This window comes from Oryctolagus cuniculus, chromosome 3 (assembly GCF_051225735.1).
Source record: "Oryctolagus cuniculus isolate XC-2025 breed Fujian yellow rabbit chromosome 3, ASM5122573v1, whole genome shotgun sequence".
In the NCBI taxonomy this organism is placed as follows: domain Eukaryota; kingdom Metazoa; phylum Chordata; class Mammalia; order Lagomorpha; family Leporidae; genus Oryctolagus; species Oryctolagus cuniculus.
The window spans coordinates 183,566,670-183,588,212 of NC_142869.1; the positions used below are offsets into that span (position 1 = coordinate 183,566,670).

At 52.1% G+C, this 21,543-nt stretch overlaps 2 protein-coding genes across 3 annotated transcripts in view; one reads left to right on the forward strand and one right to left on the reverse strand.

Annotated features, from left to right (window-relative positions):
- Window positions 1–14,380, forward strand: part of PARP12 (poly(ADP-ribose) polymerase family member 12) — a 41,652-nt gene extending 27,272 nt beyond the window's left edge. Inside the window, exons 7-12 of the mRNA XM_051835660.3 lie at window positions 1,291–1,432; window positions 5,527–5,623; window positions 9,584–9,659; window positions 10,975–11,105; window positions 11,901–12,052; window positions 13,264–14,380. Coding sequence (XP_051691620.3) covers window positions 1,291–1,432; window positions 5,527–5,623; window positions 9,584–9,659; window positions 10,975–11,105; window positions 11,901–12,052; window positions 13,264–13,586 — 921 coding nt within the window. The 3' untranslated portion in view covers window positions 13,587–14,380. The remainder of the gene's footprint in view (window positions 1–1,290; window positions 1,433–5,526; window positions 5,624–9,583; window positions 9,660–10,974; window positions 11,106–11,900; window positions 12,053–13,263) is intronic.
- A 3,058-nt stretch (window positions 14,381–17,438) lies between these two features.
- TBXAS1 (thromboxane A synthase 1) overlaps window positions 17,439–21,543 on the reverse strand; it is a 216,382-nt gene continuing 212,277 nt past the window's right edge. For both annotated transcript variants that reach the window (XM_089328712.1, XM_089328711.1), the window contains exons 13-14: window positions 20,655–20,817; window positions 17,439–17,678 (exon numbers count right to left, since the gene is read on the reverse strand). In XM_089328712.1, the coding sequence (XP_089184838.1) occupies window positions 17,604–17,678; window positions 20,655–20,817 (238 nt within the window). In that variant the 3' untranslated portion in view covers window positions 17,439–17,603. The remainder of the gene's footprint in view (window positions 17,679–20,654; window positions 20,818–21,543) is intronic.

Sequence of the window (21,543 nt, forward strand, 5' to 3'; positions counted from 1 at the left end):
TGATACTGGTTAAAATAACTTGCAGAGATTATGCAGTCACCAGGTTTGAGTATATTAGTCATTTTGTGTATATAAAAAATGCTCAAGGTGGGTACTTTATAAAGAAAAGAGATTTATTTCACAATTTTGGAGGCTTATAATCTAAGATTGGCAGCCCTATCTGCTTGGTTTCTGGTGAGGGCCTGTTGGTGGGGCCCCAACATGGCAAGGTTATGGCTATGTACTGAGGGACCAAGTATGTGAGGTGGCCTCATTTAATAACATCCTACTCTTTTTTTTTTTTTTAAGATTTATTTATTGAAAGGCAGAGTTACAGAGGCAGAGAGAGAGAGAGAGATAGGGGTCTTTCATCTGCTGGTTCACTCCCCAAATGGCCACAGTCGTTGGAGCTGGGCTGATCTGAAGCCAGGAGCCAGGAATTTCTTCCTGGTGCAGGGGCCTAAGGATTTGAGCCGTCTTCTGCTGCTTTCCCAGGCCACAGCAGAGAGCTGGATGGGAAGTGGAGCAGCCGGGACTCGAACCGGCGCCCATGTGGGATGCCAGCTCTGCAAGCAGCAGCTTCACTCGCTACACCACGGCGCCAGCCCCAACAATCTACTCTTGGGAGAAAAAATCTCCTCCACAGTTCACCTGATAATCATTTCTGAGGGCACTGCTCCCAGGGCCTTAACTCCTGCTAGCCTTACCTCTCAGGGGTTCCTCTTCTACTCAGCATCACCACACTGGGGACCATGCCGCCAACACATGAACCTTTTCAGGATGCCCTCCATGCAGACCCTAACAGGAGCCAGAATTCAAACTCAGTCAGCCCACCCAAAGTATTAAATAACCTGGCTAGTCATTATAGAGGGGAGGAAAGATTGAAATGGTAATTGAGAAAAATTAGACGAGCTCTCCAAGAGACCAGAAAAGACTCCCAGGGAGAGGACTGAACTGATTCCGGGACGAGAACCAGCAGCCTTGCGCAGGCTGGGCCGGGCGGTGCTGGAGAATGCGTGGCTGGTGTCTCGGTGATGTCAGCGGCTGTTCTCTCCCTGCCAGCAGCCTGGACGCCCTCCTTTTCAGCGCTTCCCTCCCTGGTCACCCTGCTAGGCAGGCCCTTTACTTTATTGTCTCCATTTGCCAGCGTGGCTGTCAGGAGGCCTGCTGCTTCTGCGTGTGTCTCCCTCCTCTGCCACAACCTGCTCCTCGGCCCCTCCTTCCTTCCCCATACCTGGACTGGCTGAAAAGTGGCGTGGAGACACCCCATCTTGGCTCATCACTGTGAAGTATCTGGCTTTCTCCTCACAGGGCACAGGGCACCCTGCCACCACCATCAGCAGCAGCGATGTGGAGAAGGCCTACCTGGCATTCTGTGCACCGGGCGCTGACGCCCAGACAGCCACGCTGAAGTTCCAAGCTGGAAAGCACAAATACGAGTTAGATTTCAAAGGTACCTCCCACCCCCCACCGCCCTCACCCAGCCATGCTGCATTCTCCTGGAGGAGCCGCGTGCTTGTGTGGCGCTCTGGGCCGGTACAGGAAAGCAAAGGAAGGTGTGTGACCCAGAGGAGGCGCTAGAACTGTCTGCAGGTTGTGCTGGCGCTGCAGGATGCAGGAAAAGCTGTGTGGAGAGTGTGAGGCAAAGGGAACCCAAGGAGGGGCTGGGGCCACAGCACGGAGGGACTGGCAGGCTCAGTGGGTGTGCAGTGTCTGAGGGTTACACTTAGTCTCCTGTGCGGGTCTGAGTGACTCTCTGGTGCAGAACCTGTCACACCCAGGGTGGCGGTACTGCTGTCACCGCTTCTGTAGGCGCCTCTGGCATTGGTGAAGTGCCAGCCAGGTAAAACATGGGTTAGAACATGCTTTAGTGAAAAATTGTGCAGTTGGTTACTAAAACTGGGACTTGAATAATTTGTGCCGATTTCCCTAAAGGACTTAAGTAAGCCTTAAGTAAACCTGTGACAGGTTCCTCCAGTGGCCATTTGTCAGAACTTTTTTCTTTTTTAGTTTTTCCGTAGTTTCTCTTAAGCCTTTTCTACACAGATACATCAGCCTGGCTCTGTTCAATTCAGTTTTGCTTCTGATTCACACTTGAAGTGTCCTCTAAGTGCAATGTACCGTTTGGCTGTTTTGTGACCCTTCCTTCCATGTGGAGGGCAGCAGTGGCTTTGGTACATTTTCCTAGAGCCAGTTGATTCTGCTTGTGGTTTTGTAGAACTGCATTTTTGTTCAGGTGGATTCAGTGCCCCTTGATAGGTTCTTCTGGAGAAGTCCCGTGGTTCTCTGGTTTGTGCTGCCTCTGCTGGAGAGAACTAGCTGCCGAGGTACGGTGGCTACCACAGGTGCCAGACAGGGCAAAGGGAGCGCGAGAGGGAGCGGCACGGGGCTGCCCTGCAGGCCACCTGTCTCACTGCTGTTAATCACAGTGTGGAAAATTTCTTTTAAATATCTGGAAAATACTGAAACAAAAGTGCACCGGAGATGTCACGTGCAGCCTCTGTCAGCTCATCCCCAGGGACGTAACAGGCTCTTGGGATGGGGAGGAACACACAAATCACTTTGATAGGTGTGTTGATTGTAGTCAGCCTTAAGTTTGTTTAAGTGGGCAGAGTCTTCCTGTTTTTTGTTTTTGACAGCTGCAAACGGAGTTTGAGGTGAATTGGCTTCTCCTTTCACAATGTCACTACTGGGTATAGTGGAAGCAGGTCTCAGATCAAACTCTGCCACACATATTTATTATCTATTTTTTAAACCCTTATTCATTTATTTGGAAGAGTTGCACAGAGAGAGAAGGAGAGGTAGAGAGAGGTCTTCCATCCACTGGTTCACTCCCCAGTTAGCTGCAATGGCCAATACTGTGCCGATCCAAAGCCAGGAGCTTCTTCCAGGTCTCCCACGTGGGTGCAGGGGCCCAAGGACTTGGGCCATCTTCTACTGCTTTCCCAGGCCATAGCAGAGAGCTGGATTGGAAGTGGAGCAGCCAGATCTTGAACCTGCACCCATAATAGATGCTGGCACTGCAGGCAGCGGCTTTACCCTCTATGCCATAGTGCCAGCCTCCACACATATTTATTATTTATTAGGAAGCCAGCACATTGTAAAAACACAAGGACCGGCCGGCGCTGCGGCTCACTAGGCTAATCCTCCACCTGTGGCGCTGGCATCCCGGGTTCTAGTCACGGTCAGGGCGCTGGATTCTCTCCCGGTTGCTCCTCTTCCAGTCCAGCTCTCTGCTGTGGCCCGGGAGTGCAGTGGAGGATGGCCCAAGTGCTTGGGCCCTGCACCGCATGGGAGACCAGGAGAAGCACCTGGCTCCTGGCTTTGGATCAGCGTGGAGCGCCAGCCGCAGCGCACCAGCCGCAGTGGCCATTGTGGGGTGAACCAACGGAAAAGGAAGACCTTCCTCTCTCTCTCTCTCTCTGTCCACTCTGCCTGTCAAAACAAACAACAACAACAACAACAAAAAAACACAACGACCAAATGAACTTCTGTGAGTTTTAGGAACACTTAGCTCTGTCCGTTCAGAGACTCATCACAAAAGGTTCACTCTAGGCAAGTGCTAAGATTGCAGAGGCAGGATTCTGGCATCCTGATAGCTGGCGTCAAGACAGGCAGAATGTCTGAGTCAGGGCTCACCTAGGCACGTGCCCAGAGTATGCTCTGTAAGCGTGAATGAGGGAAGTGGAAGGTGTCTGACACACAGCCAGTCCCTAGACCTTGAGTAACTGAGACTCTTTGCAGGTGGTCACTGAAAACCCATGTAAGTATGCTAATGAGTGAGGCATGAGTAGAAGGTTGTGGGGTGGGTAGCAGAAGGGCCGCGGTAGCTGTGTCTGGTTGAGGAGCTCTGGATGAGAACATGGGTAGCCCTCCAGGAATGGTGACTACTGGGTTGCAGTGTAAGAGACACACACCTGAGTTATCGTAGTTTATGTTCAAATGCAATAAGGTAAACCTATTTTATTAAAGATTTATTTATTTATTTGAAAGAAAGAGTTACAGAGAGGCATAGGCAGAGAGAGAGAGAGAAGTCTTCCATCCGCTGGGTCACTCCCCACATGGTCGCAATGGCCAGAGCTGAGCCAATCCAAAGCCAGGAGCCAGGAGCTTCTTCCAGGTCTCCCATGCAGGTGCAGAGGCCCAAAGAATTGACATCTTTTTTTTTTTTTTAAGATTTTTTTTTTTATTTGAAAGAGTTACACAGAGAGAGAAAGAGAGGGAGAGAGAGGGTTTCCATTTGCTGGTTCACTCCTCCAGTTGGCTGAAATGGCCAGAGCTGCACCAATCCAAAGCCAACAGCCAGGAGCTTCTTTCAGGTCTCCCATTTGGGTGCAGGGCCCTAAGGACTTGGGCCATTTTCTACTGCTTTCTCAGGCCATAGTAGAGAGCTGGATCGGAAGTGGAGCTTGGTCTTGAACTGGCACCCGTGTGGGAAGCCAGTGCTGCAGGCAGCGGCTTTACCCAGTATGCCACGATGCCAGCCCCATAACCTACTATTTTAAAATTAAAATATTTCTAAAATTAAAATGGCTTTTTAACCCTGAGGGTAGAAAGTAAGCATTGACAAGAGTTTCCTGGTTGGGGTGGGGATATGTTCTAATCTATGTATAGTATTTGTCATTTTTCAACTTGAAGAGTTCTCCCCACCTCATCCCTGCCATCCTCAGGATAAATTGGAGGGACTTGGGATGTCAGCAAGAATTTTGATTACTGGCCGGCGCCGCAGCTCACTAGGCTAATCCTCCGCCTAGCGGCGCCGGCACACCGGGTTCTAGTCCCGGTTGGGGCGCCGGATTCTGTCCCGGTTGCCCCTCTTCCAGGCCAGCCCTCTGCTATGGCCCGGGAGTGCAGTGGAGGATGGCCCAGGTGCTCGGGCCCTGCACCCCATGGGAGACCAGGAAAAGCACCTGGCTCCTGGCTCCTGCCATCGGATCAGCGCGGTGCGCCGGCTGTGGCGGCCATTGGAGGGTGAACCAACGGCAAAGGAAGACCTTTCTCTCTGTCTCTCTCTCTCACTGTCCACTCTGCCTGTCAAAAAAAATAAATAAAAAAAAAAAGAATTTTGATTACTAAAGATGGCATGAGTTTAAAAAGGTTGATAAATTCTGTTAGAGTCAATTTAATCAACTAAAAAAGTCTTAAGAGTGAAATTACTATATTAACTCTAAATCCCACTAACTTGAGATGCGGTAATTTGGTCTCAGGCTGGGCTGAAGTTTTTCTATATCCAGGCTGGGAAAATTTGCTAAGCAAAATAATAGTTTAAACAAGATTGGAAGTAACAATTTAAAAGCACTCATGTATAATTGATACGTCAATTACTAATCACTCCTCTATTCATTATACTCGGTCTCCTAAGAATACCTATTTTCTTTATGAATATTTGAGATGTGAAAGACTGTTTTGTTTTTAACAGACTGATTCTGAGCTTTATACACTTGAATTAGCTTCCCAGCCCATTTAATATGTGTTTATAAAACATCGTGCTCCAGCACGTGTGTGTGTCTGTGTGTATGTTTTCATTTGCCTTTTTTTTTTCTTCAGCCTTCGTTCAGAGAAACCTAGCTTATGGCACAGTCAGAAAGGTTTGCCGCAGACCCAAATATGTGTCCCCCCAGGATGTGAAGACAAAGCAAAACTGGTAGGTGCATTTCGGGAACATATCGCTTGGCATGTGTTAGCAACTGGTGTGTGATTGGCTGCAAGAACAGGAAACCCAGCCTCAGCTGCTGATAAAGGGCATTTATTGGCCGTGTGCATAAATGTTCTAACACTCCACTGTCCTTCATGTTCTAGTTGAGAGTCTTTCAACCAGAGTGAGAATTATGAATTATCCTTATGAGTAGAAGCTGTTTTTAAATTGTTTATTAGAGAGGGAGGGAGCATGTGCAGTAGCTCACGTCCACAGTTCACTCTCTAAATGCCCACAATAGCCAGGGTGGGCTGGGGCCACAGCCACCAGCCAGGAACTCAGTCCAGGTCTCCCACGTGGGGGCCAGGGACTCAGCTACTTGAGCCATCCTTGCTGACTCGGACTCTACATTAACAGGAAGCCGGACTCTGGAGCTGGGAATCAAAGCCAGGCCCTGTGCTGTGGGACACAGGCATCTTAGGGGTCTCAGCCTCTGCCCTGGGAGAAGCTTTGTGATCCATGATGATAAGGATGCTTTTTGTGACTGTAAGCCAGGCTCGACTGGAAATCAGCTCCCCAGTTTGTCTTTTGAGTTAGACAGTTGAGTCGTAGACCTGAATCTTTCAGAATAGTGAAATGGTGATGTTTTCATACCAATGGGAATCTGTGTATTCTGGTACTTGAGTATCACAGAAGTACCAGAACTGGTGTTACAGTCACAAATGGGCCAGCCTCGTCCTCCAAGCGGGTTTTCTTCTATCACAGTGGCTACCAGGAGCTAGTAGATGAGCCTCTGGCCTTGTGAGCATACTGAGGGGAGGAGAGACTGCCTACAGATGATGGGGGTAGATTCTCCAGTTCTGCATTGATCAGACCCCCTTTGAACCAATAGCATTATTGTTTTAGACTTGGGCAGGCATGATGGGATTGGAGCAGGACAAGAAAGGGATCGGTGTTCTGTCAGCTACATGGCCACATACGTCGGGAGGGTAGCCTGGCGGTGGAGGGGTCCCACTGTGCCCTCTACAGTTGGGTTTACCACGGCCATGCTGGAATTTTAGCCAGCATTGCTGTTAGCTGCTACCCTTCCATTAGCCTGGGAAGCCTGCTTCCATTTTGTTTCATGGAGCACTAACAGTGATTCTGTTGGTTCTTTTAAAATTTCACAGCTTGACTTTAGTGGCTGATTGTGAGGGCTGAAAAGACCATTTAAAAAAGAGTTTGATACTCTTGAACAATGTACAGTCAATACAAGAAGCAGTGCCTTGTGGGGTCAGGCCTAGCAAAGCAACTCCCTGGGAATGAGCCTGCCTTGTTTCTTTCTTTGCTACTTACTTCTCCCTTTTCTTACATAAAAGGAAAGTGCTGTGTATACTGTTCTGTACAATTTTTTTCTCCACTTAAAAACAGATCCTGATAATTACTGTTTCTGTTCACTGAGGTCTCTGAACTGTCTGCTCTAGTGGTTCTCCATCATGTGTACATAGTATATATTTCATTTGTCTCCTTTGGGTGGATGTTTGTTCGCTATTACAAAGGTCTAATGCCACCGTGAACCACCTGATGTGTATGTTTTAAATTTTGAAGGTAGGTCATCAGATTAGAGTCCCAGAAGGAAGATGGAGTTCCGTTTCATGGGTGTGAACTGCCAGGCACCCCCAGCAGGGTGTATGAGGTGCCCGTCTGCCTCCACCTTGCCCAGAGAGCCATCAAGCTCTTGGGCTGCTGCCGTGTCCGTGAGTTGGGAGGGAAGGATGTGTCCGAGTACTTTAGCCTGCTTTCTCTTGTGAGTGAGGTTGAATGTTTTTCCTAACGTGTAGGTGCCATTTTCCTTTCTTTTTCAGTGCAATGTTGAGTTTTTGGTCCATTTTTCTATCTGCATGTTATTTTGAATTGTGAATGCTTCCTTATATTTATTCATATTTTCACTACTTTGCCCGCATTGAAGGAAATTTTGAAAGACACAGACATTTGGCAGAGTGATTAAGACACCTCTTGGGGGCTCTTGCATCACATATCAAAGTACCTGGGCTCTGCTACCAGTTCCAGCTGCGGGAAGCGGGAGTGGAGCTGGCTATCAAACCCTCACTGTGTCCTGTCTGCATACGTGTTGTTCCTTACCTGCTGGAGAATTCTGGGCTTCTGGGAGCTGTGGTTGGTGTGACTCATCGGTTTTGTTCTCTCTCCTCCCCTGAGCTTCTCTCTGCCCTGATCAGATTCCACGAGGCCTCTCCCTCTTCTCCACGGCTTGTGTCTTTATACGTTTCTGTCTCCTCATTGCTCTGGGTGATGTAGTTTCCTGTATCTTTCAGCTCACGAATTCTCTTCATGCCATCTGCTTTGCTTACTAGCCTGTCTCTTGAAGTTACATCCTCAAAGATTGTACTTTTGTAATTCTGTTTGGTTCTTTTTCATATCTTCCAGATCCTTTTTAGTTTTTTTGTGAATATTTCTTAAAATTTGTCTTTTATTTCTCTTAGCATAGGAAGAATAATTGTTATTTTATAGTCTGCTTGATAATTTCATCACCTTAAATTTTTGTGGATATGTTTCTGCCTGAATAATTCTGGTGGGTTCTTCCTTGGTTATTTTAAAGCCACGCCGTTGTCCTGGGAAAGTTATTTGTAGGAGTTCTTAGAATGAAGGCACAAGCCTTGTGCCCGCAGCAACAGAAGGTAGATTTATTGTAGGACAAGCAGTGAAAAAGCACGAAGGGAATGACTTGGAAGTCTGGTTTCACAGTCCTTGTTCCTAAAGCTTTGGGCCGTCTGTCTTTTAGGACTGGTTTGTTTTTGTTTTTGGAATGATAGTGTGATGCCTGTAATAATGTGACACTCTGTAATTTGACGTGTTACTGTATCCTCAGTAAAGAATGGCTAGTCACTTGAAGGTTAATTCAGACCACAGGTAGCCTCTTTCTCATTCTTGTCAAATGTCTCCTGTCAAATGAAGGTTTTTTTTCTTCTTTTTTATTTAAGATTTATCTATTTGAAAGGCAGAGTGACAGAGAAATCTTCTGTCTGCTGGCTCACTCCCCAGATGGTCACAGAATCTAGGGCTAGACCATGTGGAAGCCAGGAGCTAGGCACTCTGTCCAGATCTTCCATAGGAGTGACAGGGACTCCAGTACTTGGGCCATCATCCACTGCCTCCCAGGCACATTAGCAGGGAACTGGACCAGAAGTGGAGTAGCCAGGACTTGAACTGGCGCTCTGATATGGGACACTGGTATCCCAAGCAGCAGTCTAACCCACTGCTCAGTGATGCCCATCTCCCAGATGAATTTTTATGTCAATTCTGTTTTCTTTTTTTAAAAAAGTATTTATTTATTTGAAAGTTGGAGAGAGACAGGCAGATGTCTTCCGATCACTGGTTCACTCAACAAATGGCATTAACAGCCAGGTCTAGAGCAGGCCAAAGCCAGGAGCTAGGAACTCCATCTGGGTCTCCCACAGTGGCAGTTGGGCCATCTTCTGCCTTCCCAGAGAAGTTGGGTGGGCAGTGGAGCAGCCGGCTCAAACCAGTGCTGCCACTTGGGATGTTGGGGTTGTGTGCGGTGGCTTAACCTCCTGTGCTACAATGCCAGCCTCAATTTCATGTTTTTTTTTTTTTTTTTAATTTATGGCATTCATATCACTGGGGCTCTTGTTTTTGTTTAAGTCTTTAAAGCTCTTCAAATTTTGAACTGGATACAGGTTTGTGGCCCTGTGTATGCTGGTTTAATGTGCACTATCCCTCGTGCGTTGGGATTGGGAAACAGGTGAGAAGTACATCTCTCATGACGACTGTTTAGGATTCGGCCACACAGTCAAAGGGAAAGTGCTTTTGCATCGTGGATATTAGGTGCTGTGCTTCCTGTTGTTCCCTGTCTGTAAAATGTGATAAGCTCAGACTCAAGGAGACCACCTGTGATAATTTTTTTATGTCTAAGAATAAAATGTCTGAGTGGCTTTTGTTTGCATCTTGTAGCCATGTCAAGTTGCAAGGCCCAAAGAATATCCCAGACTATTGGGACTCCTCGGCCCTGCCGGACCCAGGCTTTAAGGTATGGGAAGCTGCTGCTTAGGCTGGAAAGGAGGGTGTTTTGTAGAGACAGGTGAACGCGGACCCCTGGCTGCTGTTTCCTCTACCACTGAAGAGGCCATGAGGCTGTGGCTCGTGGTCGCGGGAGGGCAAAGCCACCGGAGTACGTGTGCTGATTTTTTTTTTCCCTCCGGATCTTGAGTGTTTTAACCCAGGAGATGGCTGTGGCTCCGAGAGGAAAGGATGTTTTGTGGATGGAGGAGGATGAGCTATGAAATTTGCTTGAAAGGGTAGAAATGCGGAGCTTACGAGCCAACCTTAGCCAATAAATTTCAGTTTTAATAATTTTTTAAAAAATATTTTAATTATCTTAAAGGCAGAGTTAGGGGGAGAGAGAGCGGTAGTCCATCCTCTGGTTCACTCTTCAAATGGCCACAACCGCTGGGACTGGACCAGGCTGAAGCCAGGAGCTTCTTTGGGGTCTCCCACATTGGTGCAAGGGCCCAAGGAGTAGGACTGTCTGCTGCTGCTTTTCCAGGCCCTTAGCAGGGAGCTGGATCAGGAGTGGAGCAGCTGGGACTAAAACTGGCACCCCTATGGGATGCTAGCGTTGCAGTTGTGGCTTAACCTGGTACACCACAACTCTAGCCCCTAAATTTCAGTTTTACTAAGCAAGTGAAGGAAAAGAGAGAAGGGAGGATTTGAGTGTGATGAGGGACATTTAGAGGACGAATTCCTGTTGGAAGGTGCTAGATACTAGGCGACGGGCGACTAGACAATTCGATATGCGTTTGGGGCCTGCCCTCCAATGAGTGCTGTGCTGAACGCCGCAGAGTACGCAGGCTGATGTCCTACACGATGCCTGGTCTGCATAGGATACCCCGAATGACATTTCACGTCTGCCTCCTGCCAAGCACTGGGCAGACAGGTGCTCACAGCTTGATGATCCTTGTCCTGAGAGGACTCCTGTCATGGAATCCGTGCGAAGCACATGCAGTTTCCAGTAGTGCAGGCAGGATGTGCTAAGCTCTGGAGGAGTTCAGACACGCTGAACAGCCATCCTGGGATCTCACAGCTCTACTGTCTCCTCTGTGCAAAGGAAGAGCGGAGCAGAGACACCCCAGGCACACGTTTGGGCAGGCTTCACAGTGAGCAAGAGGGAAATGGCGGTAGTTGCAGGGTCCTGTGCCTGCAGAGGCCTGCAGAGCTCACACCTGAGGGCGATCGCACTGCCTGCCTGCCTGCCTCTGCAGCTGTAGCTTGTGCTGTCAGCCTTGGGAAGGGATTGATCCGTGTCCGCTCTGATGATAACCTGGTCAACATGTTGCTCCTTGCAGAAGATCGCCCTCCGCTCTTGCTCCGAGGAGTATCAGAAGGTCTGTCAGCTCTTCAGCCGCACACTGCCCTTCTACTCTGTTCAGAAGATCGAGCGAGTCCAGAACCTGGCCCTCTGGGAAGTTTACCAGTGGTGCGTGGGACTCACTCCTGGTGGGCTGGTGGCTATGTCTCCTGACCCCACTAGCTGCTCACCAGGCATGCCCCAGGCTTCCAGGAAAAGCCTCCTGCTGCTGTGTGCTCAGAGCTGTGTGTCTGCTTTGCCTGACTTCTTCCTGTGGGGTGTGGGGTAGCACAGCCCTCGTGGAGATGAGGGGCTGAGCTTCCACTCCTGTCATGACTACTTAGGCTTGTTCCCTCTGCCTCTCTCAGGACACCTGAGCTGCAGGAGATCAAGGTTGCGGCTGGGAGCAGGGGCCTCATTTTGGGGCCAGAGGCCCAGCATGTTCTGGTCGCTTTTCCGTGTGAAGGAGCCCACGGCAGGTTTCCGTGGGAGGCTGGAGCCTGCTGGTGTGTCCCCACCTTGGCTGGGGTGACGTCCTCCACACTGCACAAGGATGAAGTCAGGGTCACGGCAGCAGGGAGACCACTGCTGAGACCCACCGACCAGCAGCTCCTGCTTTCCCGCTGCCCGCTTCCCGGGCTTAGCTCGCTCAGAAACAGGGCGGGGAGGCGGGGAGCACTTGCTAGGCGCTGTGCTTTGGCAGCTGAGCAACCTGCAGAGGCCCAGAGCTGTGGAAGGGAGGTTTCCCTTTTGCTTTATCCGGGGCCCCTGCTCTGTCCTCATTCCCATTCCTGGCCCATGGCCCTGCATCGCAGGTCGGTGGCACTTCTGCTCTTTGGCAAAAATGTGTCTTTTTCAGTCAGATAGGCTATATCTGATGGCCCGTGCCCCCTGCACACAACACACATTCTTTCGTAATTCTAGGCAAAAAGGGCAGATGCAGAAGCAAAACGGAGGGAAGGCGGTGGATGAAAGGCAGCTGTTCCATGGCACCAGCACCAGCTTCGTGGACGCCATCTGCCAGCAGAACTTTGACTGGCGGGTCTGTGGCCTTCATGGCACTTCCTATGGCAAGGGTAAGGCGAGGACAACCCCACCAGCAGAAGCCATGTCACCTTGCTGGGGCCCAGGAAACCGTCTTAAGGCAAACTGATGGGAGCCTGAGGGGCTCCAGCTTAAGGTGATGAGCTGGTTCAGTCAGTGAGCATGGCGGCCTGGCCCACTGTGTGGACACCCTTGTCCTCTGGGGACACCCACTCTTATTCTGCTCCCGCTGTGTGTAGCTAGGAACAGGGTGGCCCAGCCCAGTCAGGATATTGCTCTCCTGTGATCAGAGGCCCGGGGTGGGGGGGTGGGGGGAGGATGATAGCAGTTTGGGAGAGAAGAGGGGCTACCTGCCCAGCCCTGTTAAAGTCCCAGGACTGTACCTTTGAGATTTCCTTAGAATAGAAACCTGAAAACCCGAGACACAGTCATGGAAAGTTGTCATCCTAGCTAATAAGTGTGTTCCTGTTTAACTTATTTTTAAATTTTTATTTAGAAATAATTCCAAACTCAAAGGAAAGTTGCAGAAGTAATGTGTGCATGTGTATATATAAAAGTAATATCTGTTAACTTGTTAAATGTTACCTACATTCATCAGTTTTAACCTTCTGTCATGTTGACTTTATCACCTCTTTTCTGCATCATTTGCAAGTAGATGGCATGTATCATGCTTCTCACCCTTTAACACTTCCTAAGAACAAAGATGTTCTCTGCTAGAACCAGCCACAATGTGGTGGCCAGACTTAGGAAATGGAGTCATCTGCAGTCCATATTCCAATTTTATCCTTACTTTCAGCCCAACAAGGTGATATCTGGGGCCTAAGGGACAAGCGCCAGTGGTGGGTTTGCACATCTGAACGTGGTCCTACGTCTGCACTTGGCAAGCTCCGTGCCTGGCACTGTGGGCTGCTGGTGTTGTTAGAGGGCTGCACGGTGGCATCTTGCGCACTTCCACGCCGCCCCCTGAGGCTAGGTGGGGCATGCCCACCCTTGAGCTGAGGGCACTGAGGTTCAGGTTAAGCAGCAGTGCACGTAGAGACCTGTAGGTTTTGAATGATGGATTTGGAACTTGAGCTTTCTGTCTGTGTGATGTGCCCCTTCTGATCTCCTGCCCCATCAGAGGCCTCTCTGTGAGGGAAACGTGAAGGAGGGTGACAGAGGAGCAGAGGCCACAGCTCTGCATCAGCAGGCCGCCGGCCCCTCTCCCTCTAGTGCTTAGAGGAGCCCATGTGTGTCATTTCAGGGAGCTACTTTGCCCGCGACGCTGCCTACTCTCACCACTACAGCAAGTCTGACTCTCAGATCCACTCCATGTTCCTGGCCCGGGTGCTGGTGGGCGACTTCATCAGGGGCAATGCGGCCTTCGTCCGCCCCCCCGTGAAGGAAGGCCAGAGCAACGCCTTCTATGACAGCTGCGTGAACAGCATGTCTGACCCGTCCATCTTTGTGGTCTTTGAGAAGCACCAGGTCTACCCTGAGTACCTCATCCAGTACTCGACCTCCTGCAGGCCTGTGGCTGGGGCCTCCATCCTGGCCACCCTGGGTTCTCTGTTTGGTAATCGATAGTGAGCATTGCTGGGCCCGTTAGGCCTCGCAAGAGCTGCTTGAGAGTTCGGGTTTTTGGGGTTTTCTTTTAGAAACAAAATAACTTTTAATGAACTGTTTAATGTGGACTTCGATGAAGTTGTGTTCTTAATCTTTTGCTGATAAGGGTTTTCACTTTTAAGTCACTTTTGGGCTCCCTAGTGGACTCGCCAGTAGTGATTGTAGGGAGCCCATTTTTGCTTTTTAATAATGTGTTAGGGTTGTATTTTTATTCTCTTTGTTGACTTTGCTGCATATTGGCATCAGGCACAGGGTTCTATACACTATTTTATGGATTTCTTTTAATTTTTGCGAGTTTCTGTCTCTACAGTGCTTCTGTTTTCCAGGGCCTTGTGGCCTCTGTTTTACTGTTTGTCAGCATGACACAGTGGCCACGGGTAGAGGGGGACCGAGGGCGGCTGAGGGCAGTACCATCACTTCTGTTTGTGGCTCTGGCACTAATCCAGAGAGCTCTGCAGGATGCTCCTAGGCGCTGGCATTGTTTGGCTTGTGTCATGGCATCAAGTGGTGTCACCAAGCCCTGCTGGGTTCTCCTTGTCCTGGTGGGGGTTGGCTATTGCTTAGAGGAAGCACATTGACCCTGGCAGGCGGTGTGGACGAGTGCCCCTGCCAGGACCCTTGGGTCTCAAGTGCCCACGCCTCCTCTCCAAGCACCCTCCAAGTGTGGGTTTTATGTCCCCCGAGATTGAATATCTGTGCCGCAAATGTCACATAAGAGTATGGAAATAAAAGAATATTTATCTGAACTGGATAAAGACCATGGCTCATTCTTTGTCTGTTGAGCACCTGCTGGGACAAGGCACTTTTTGGGGTATTGTGGGTGATCTTAGCTTGAGCTGCTGTACCACAGACTGATAGCTTGTCAACAGTGGACACTTACTGCCTCCAGTTCTGGAGGCTGGGAAGTTCAAGATCAAGGGTACCTGCAGATTCAGTGTCTTCTGAGGGCCCACTTCCTCATAGGTAGCTGTCTTCTCTCTGTCACCTCACATCGTGGAAGGGGGCCCAAGACTCTTTTTCAGGACTTTCTTTATAAGGGCACCAACCCCATCATGTAGACATCGACCCTCATAACCTACTCGCCTCCCAACACCGTCGTGTTGGGTTTCAACATGGGAATTTAAGGGGAACATAAATATTCAGACCACAGTGGGGCTGTGACAGAGCCAGCGTCACTGGCTGTGGCTGGGCTCTACATGGTTTATCACGGAGCCGACGAAGCCGAAGGTTCAGGGATCCTCAGTGGCTGCCCTTCGAGGGAGGGCCTTTGGAAGGGGCCTAGCAAATGGTGACATGATCATATGTTTTGTTAAAATTTGTAAAAGTTATATATTGGCATTTTTTCTCCCAATGCATATACATATATGAGGGTTTATTTTGAAGCCAAAAAAATTACTGAAAACAATGCACAGTTTTTTCATAATGCATTTTCCATCAACTTTTTGAAGACCTCTCATACATATTTTCAAAATTTTCTTGTACCAAAATGAGCTTACCTTTTAATTCTACTTTTCTGTGAATTTTCTGCAGTGCCCCCATTTATAGTAAGTTTCAGACCTCACAAGACCCAGGCTCACCCCTGAACGGACAGTGTGGCTTGCTGTGTGTCCTCATGGCACAGTTTGTGGGAGCCTTCCTGGTTACCAGCATGTGCAGATGGCAGAGAAGCTGGCACTTTCCTAATGAGTGGCACGATGCTTCCACTTTGGCCAGCTGGAGTTTTCAGGTCCAAGGCTGTTGAACTGGTTTTCATCTTAGGAGTGGCTTGAAACCATGCGCAAGTGAATGTGGTTGATGAAGCCACAGGTGAGTTGAGCTGAATGATCAGAAAATGAAGCAGCAGCACCCTTACCACCAGCAGGGCCAGCCTCGCAACTGCACATGGTGTTATCTGCAGAGTTCCCAGCGTTTCCCCCACAGCCTGGTGAGTCCTGAAGTCCATTCATTGCTTTGTGATTGTCATTATTCCTGCTGCAGAACTAGACGCTTGTCTGTCAGAGCCTGAAATGTCAAGTGCCTGCCGAGAGCTAGGGGAATGGGACACAGGAGTGTGGGTGGAAGGGTGACAGGATGGGATCCCCGTGGCCGAGGGTGCCCGGTGGGTGCAGGATGTGGTGGGCATCATGGTGGTAGGTTACCAGGATGACCATACCTCTCAGGATGTGTAGCACAAAGACGTGGGAGGCTCCAGGGCAGGGACATGTATGTGGTTGAACGGGATCTGTGAGGCCCTAAGTTGTGTACAGGGAGAAGGTTTTGTGGCGGATCCAACCAGGGCAATCCCTGCCCTTTCCTCCCCTGTGGTGGTTACTGTTGGGCGTGAACAGCAGGTTTCGGTCAGAGCTAGGAGTTGGGTGTTCAGACAGCAGAGGGGCAGGGGACCCAGTAGTTCTTGCCCACTAGGAAGCCTCCAGCGCTGCTTTTGAAGATGGGGACTACAGGGATGGGGAAGGTGAGGGAAGCCGACTGGAGCCCAGGGGCCACAGTGGGGCGAGATGGGGAGGGCTCCCCAGCAGAGAGCTGAGTGCTGAGTTGGGCTCAAGTTCTGGGGTGGCCGTGGGGTTGTTAGGCACATGGGAACATCTGGTTTCCTCCAGAGTCTGAGCCCCTGGCCGGGCATTGTAGAGGGGCTGTGCTGCAGAGGACAGGTGGTGGCAGCCAGGATGTGGGGTGGGCGACAGGCTCTCTGGGACCTCTGAGACAGGTACCGGCTGGGACAGTGTAGGGGTGAGGTGCCCTCCTCTGGGGAGGCCAGACAGTGAGAAGGAGCACTGTGGGGGAAGCAGTGCAGTGCCCTGGGCTGAAGGAGGCGGAGAGAGCCAGCTCTCCTGCAGTGGGTCGGCAGCAGGAAGGGTGCACGGAGTCCTCTCGGGCTGTTGAGCCGCAGGCCGCTCAGATGTCCAGCAGAGGACGGAGGAGCCTTTGGTCTCGTCGGCCTTCCTGTGTACAGCTGCTGGTGGCCGACCTGGGTTCCCTCTGCAAGCGCTTGTTGAATGTGACTCTCAGTACACAACCAGGTTATTAACATTCACCTCTATTTTCAATCTTTGATCCAAATTAAAAGATAGAATTCTCTTTAAAAACCAGATTTCAACCTGTGTCATTTTTCTGTCTGGAAACTTACTACAGACCCTCCCTGGGGAAGTGAAAGCACACGAGGGCTGTGGGGGCACTTCTGCGGCTGAGCCTCTGATGCAGGTCACTCTGATGTGCAGGAGGCTGGAAAGCCAGGGCCTGGTGCTGTCGGGAGGCTCCCCGTGTCCCGTTGCCCCTGCACTATGGATTCCTTTCACCCTGAGGCCAGGCCTGCCTTAGAACCCCACGTTCTCAGTCATTTTGTCCTAGCTACGTTTTCACTGCCTTTTTTTTTTTTTTTTTTTTGACAGAGTGGATAGTGAGAGAGAGAGAAAGGTCTTCCTTTGCCGTTGGTTCACCTTCCAATGGCCAGCACGGCCAGCGCGCGGTGGCTGGTGCACCGCGCTGATCTGAAGGCAGGAGCCAGGTGCTTCTCCTGGTCTCCCATGGGGTCCAGGGCCCAAGCACTTGGGCCATCCTCCACTGCACTCCCTGGCCACAGCGGAGAGCTGGCCTGGAAGAGGGGCAACTGGGACAGAATCCGGCGCCCCGACTGGGACTAGAACCCGGAGTGCCGGCGCCGCAAGGCGGAGGATTAGCCTAGTGAGCCGCGGTGCCGGCCTTCACTGCCTTTAACCAACCATCCATCTAGAGACTTAGCTCAGGGTTCACGCCCTATTGGTCAGAATCATGTGTGATACATGTTTATTAAGAGTTTAGTAAAATGTAAATAACTTCTTTTATACTTGAATATCAGGCACCCTTTTAATTAGCCAATATTGTCTCAAAAATAGGAGTTTCCACACAGATTTTCTTTGAGTTTGGGGGTGCCCCCATCATGCTGGCTTGCGGGTATTGTTGCTACAAGCTGACCCCCTTCCCACCTTCCCAGCAGCCTTCTTATCAGCGGGGCACAATCCTGATGTAGACACCATTTTTTGGACTTAGGGCGGATTTGGAGTCCAGCTGCAGCGGTACCTACAGTGAAGGAAATGAACGGTTGTCAGGTTAATCGCATCAACAGTAAAACTCGGGCAGAGCAGGGCGTGCAGCAGGGCTCGTGGATACGGGGCTGTGGGCTGAGGAGCGGCCCAGCCAGGAGTAAGCAGGGAACCTCAGCTGGACCAGAGTTCCTTGAAAAGCCAGCAGAGCTGCCTCCTGTGGCCAGCCCTGGAGCCCCGCAGCGCCCTGCTCATAACATCAGCACCCCTCTTGGCCATGTTCCCAGAACACCGCAGGCCAGGAGCACATTCAGGCCTGCCTGCCTCCCACTGCACAGGTCTGGGGAACAGGCAGGAGCGCCTCGCATTGCACGTGAAGAAACAGGTCCAGGTCACGCGACCGGAAGACACGGAGCGAGGTCTTCCAGCTGGGGGTGGTGTTGGGGTGCAGGGGGCTGAGTCACCACTCGGGACGCTGGTGTCCATATTGAGGTGCCTGGGCCTGAGTCCTGCCTTTGCCCCTGCTTCAGATCCAGCTTCCTGCTAGTGTCGAGGACTGCGCCCACATGGGGGACTCAGGTGGAGTTTCTGGCTCCTGGCTCCTGGCTCAGCCCGAGCTGTTGGATGTCAGATCTCTCTCCCTGTCTCTCTGCCTTCCAAATATGCAGATGAATAAACATCTAAAAAATCTCTTCGGGTTATTCCACCGACCCTGCTCTTCCCTCCGTATCTCACGCCCTGGTCCCCAGCCAGCCGCCGAGCAGCCCCTCTCTCTGCCAGGCGCTTCCGGGGAGCGGCTCCTGCTGCTGCCTGTTTGCGTGCTGTGGTCTGGGTGTCCCTTCAAAGGCAGGGACGGCAGTAGACTGTGGGCTAAACAAAGCAGTCCAAGAATTGCCCAGGAGCCCGAGTGAAACGGCGACTTCGTGGCTGATGTGAGGGTCTGGGGCACACAAGGTGGACATCCGGGAAACAAGGTGGTCTGAGCCTGTGCTTGGATTTGACTGCGGTTAAAATGGCCAGGGGAGGCCGGTGCCTGTTCTGTCAGCGTAGGTCTGGCCAACTGAAAATGCCGTGAGTCAAAATCGAAAGGAGAGGGAAGTTTAGGACTGGCAGGTCTGGAGGGATTCCTGAAGGAATCTGCCTGTGCGGCTGGAATGGGAGAAGTCCGGGGCTTGTCAGGGCTGGGAAGGGTTTAGTTGGAGACGCTGCAGCTGGGGGCAGTGGCCTGAGCGGCTGAGGAAGGCTGGGCAGGCCCTCTGCGCATGGACGTTTGTGTGCGGATGCAGAGCAAGCTCAGGCCCGTCCTGAAGTCCGAGTGGGCTCTCCCTGGGTCCGGCGGGCTCTGGGACTCGGTTATCCTTGAGCTGAGGAGCAATTCAGGATGCCGTCTTGGCTGCTGTACTCTGTGCCAGGATCAAGCTCCAAAAGGAAGTCCTTCACGTTGTGCTTTGGAGACGTCGGGGTCTCTGCTCCTCTCTCTCTCCTGGGTTCGGCAGCTTCCCCTCCCCAGCCCTGCCCCTAGACCTTTGCGGAATCTTCCCTTGCAGTATTGGCCCCTCCACATACCCCAACCACTCATTCTTTCTCCGGGACCAGCAGCCTGCCCATTCCTCTGGGTAGAGGCACCCCCAGTCTGTCACGGTGTCCTTATCCCTCAGGCCCTCTGTCCAGGTGGCAGGACCAGCATGGCTGCAGGTGCGGGGAGAGCACAGCTTCGGCTGGTCAGCAGCAGCTGGCAGGTGCAGAGACGGAGGGCCTGGGGGCCAGCAGGAGTTGCTTTGCACTGGCTCCTTTCCTCTCTGGCTGCTGGATGGAGTGAGCACCTGCCATGGGCCTGGCATTCAGCCAGATGCCAGAGTGCCCAGCAATGGCAATGATAGTCTTAACCCTGCAGTCCTGCTGTGTGACCTCAACCTCTCTGAGCCTTGGCTCCTCATCTAAAGAGTGGGAATGATGGAGCTCACTCTGGGATTACTGTGACAGTGACAAATGTTGACACCAGCTCCCTGGCACCACGGCTGGGCCTGGGGTGTGTGGTGTGAGCTCGTGTGGGGCTGGGAAAGTGGTAGAGGCCCACTTGTGGAGGGCCCACGTGTCTGGGTGAGGACAGGGCCTGTGTGCCTCTCTGGGACCGTGGGGATGCAGGTACATGTTGTAGGGGAGAGTGGGTGTCATTGCACGTGAGCAGGACGTGACTGTGGGGAACGTGGGAGTGACTGTCTCCACAGGGAGACGGCTGTGGCAGCTGGGAGCACCCTGCAAGGAGCTGACGCTCCTCACATCCCCTTCCAAGCCGAGAGGATGCTAGGTGAGCAGGGACCCCAGGGAGTGTCCTGGCTTCTGTAGGGCAAGCCACGCACCCCCAAGCCCCTTCACAGCTGCAGACACCATGCAGTGGGGGCCAGCCCTGTTGTACAGAGAACCACACAAATACAATAATGTCTGAGGCACGCTCAGGTTAGGACGCGCCAGATGCTCACAGAAGCGCAGATGTTAACTCAGTCCCACGTGACATTGAGAGGTATGGGGTGCTGTTGTCCCCTTTTACAATCTAGAAACTGGCCAAGGTTGGCATCGTGGCACAGCGGGTTAGAGCCACTGCGTGCAATCCCGGTGTCCCGTATAGGAGTGGCAGTTCCAGCCCCAGCTACTCTGCTTCCGATGCAGCTCCCTGCTGTGGCCTGGGAAAGCAGTGAGTGATGGCCTAACTGCTTGGGCCCCTGCACCCACGTGGGACACCGGGATGAAGCTCCTGGGTCTTGGCTTCGGCCTGGCCCAGCCCTGGCTGTTGCGGCCATTTGGGGAGTGGACCAGAGGATGGAAGACCTCTTTGTCTCGCCCTCTCTCAGTCCTTATTTCAAATGGATGAAAGCATCTTGAACTGAGAGGAAGAAGCAGGACAAGGGAGGTTAAGGAACTGCTCACGTGCGTGGCCTGGCGCTGGCACCCAGAACAGGGGCAGCCACCGCTCCCCCCCCCCCCCCGCCCGCCGCCCAGATCCGCAGGGCCTCACCTGAGTCTCAGCACAGGCTTCGAAGCGGAACTTGTGGAGGACTTGCAGCAACGTCAGCTTGACCTCCAGCAGCCCCAGCCGCACCCCGAGGCAGCTCCGGGGGCCGGCCCCGAAGGGCAGGTAGGTGAAGGGCCGGCGCTGCTCCCGGGCCTCCGCGGTGAACCTGCAGGTTGGAGTGAAGTCAGAGCTGGCCGGAGCACCTGCCCCTTCTAGCTGCAGGCCTCTGGCTGAGCAACCTCTTCTCCGAGGTCGGTCCTCCAAATGGGAGTCAAACCCTGCCTTGTCACCAGACTCCTGTGTCCTGGACTGTCCCGAGGCTCCAGGGCAGTGGCTGCAGAACCCTGAGCTTCAGTCCCGCCCTGTCCCCCAGCCTGCACAGCCCTGAGGGCGTGGCTGAGGTCAGAGAGTTCCCTGGAATGTCACCAGTCTCCTGTATGCTCCCTCATGCCCAGCATCCGAGGGTAAACTAAGCCCAAGCCGGCAGCCACAAACCCCAGGGCTTGACCACGGCCCTGGCCTCCCCCATGGCCAGAGGTTGCCGTGTCATCCTTTGCAGACTTTGCAGTCTCCTTCCCCCTTCCCCGGGCACCTGCCAGCTCCCCAGCCCTCCCAGGGGCTGTGTCGACACCACACCGGCAGCTGCCTCCCTACCTACGTCTGCTTTCCTGGCCTGAGCCCTAGGCCTTGACCGTGGGACACGGCAGCACTGGGATGGCTGAGGCCCCTCTGGGGAGCTGCTCACTGTGCTCCCAAATCAGCATTGCCACGTGTGTCCTGTGCCGCCGGCTGGCACCTCGCTACCCCTGGACTTGCTTGTGATGCTGCAGGCCTGCAGTGGCTCTGTAGGGCTTGGGCGTTACTGTGTTTTCAGAGCTGCTCTTCATAGTCA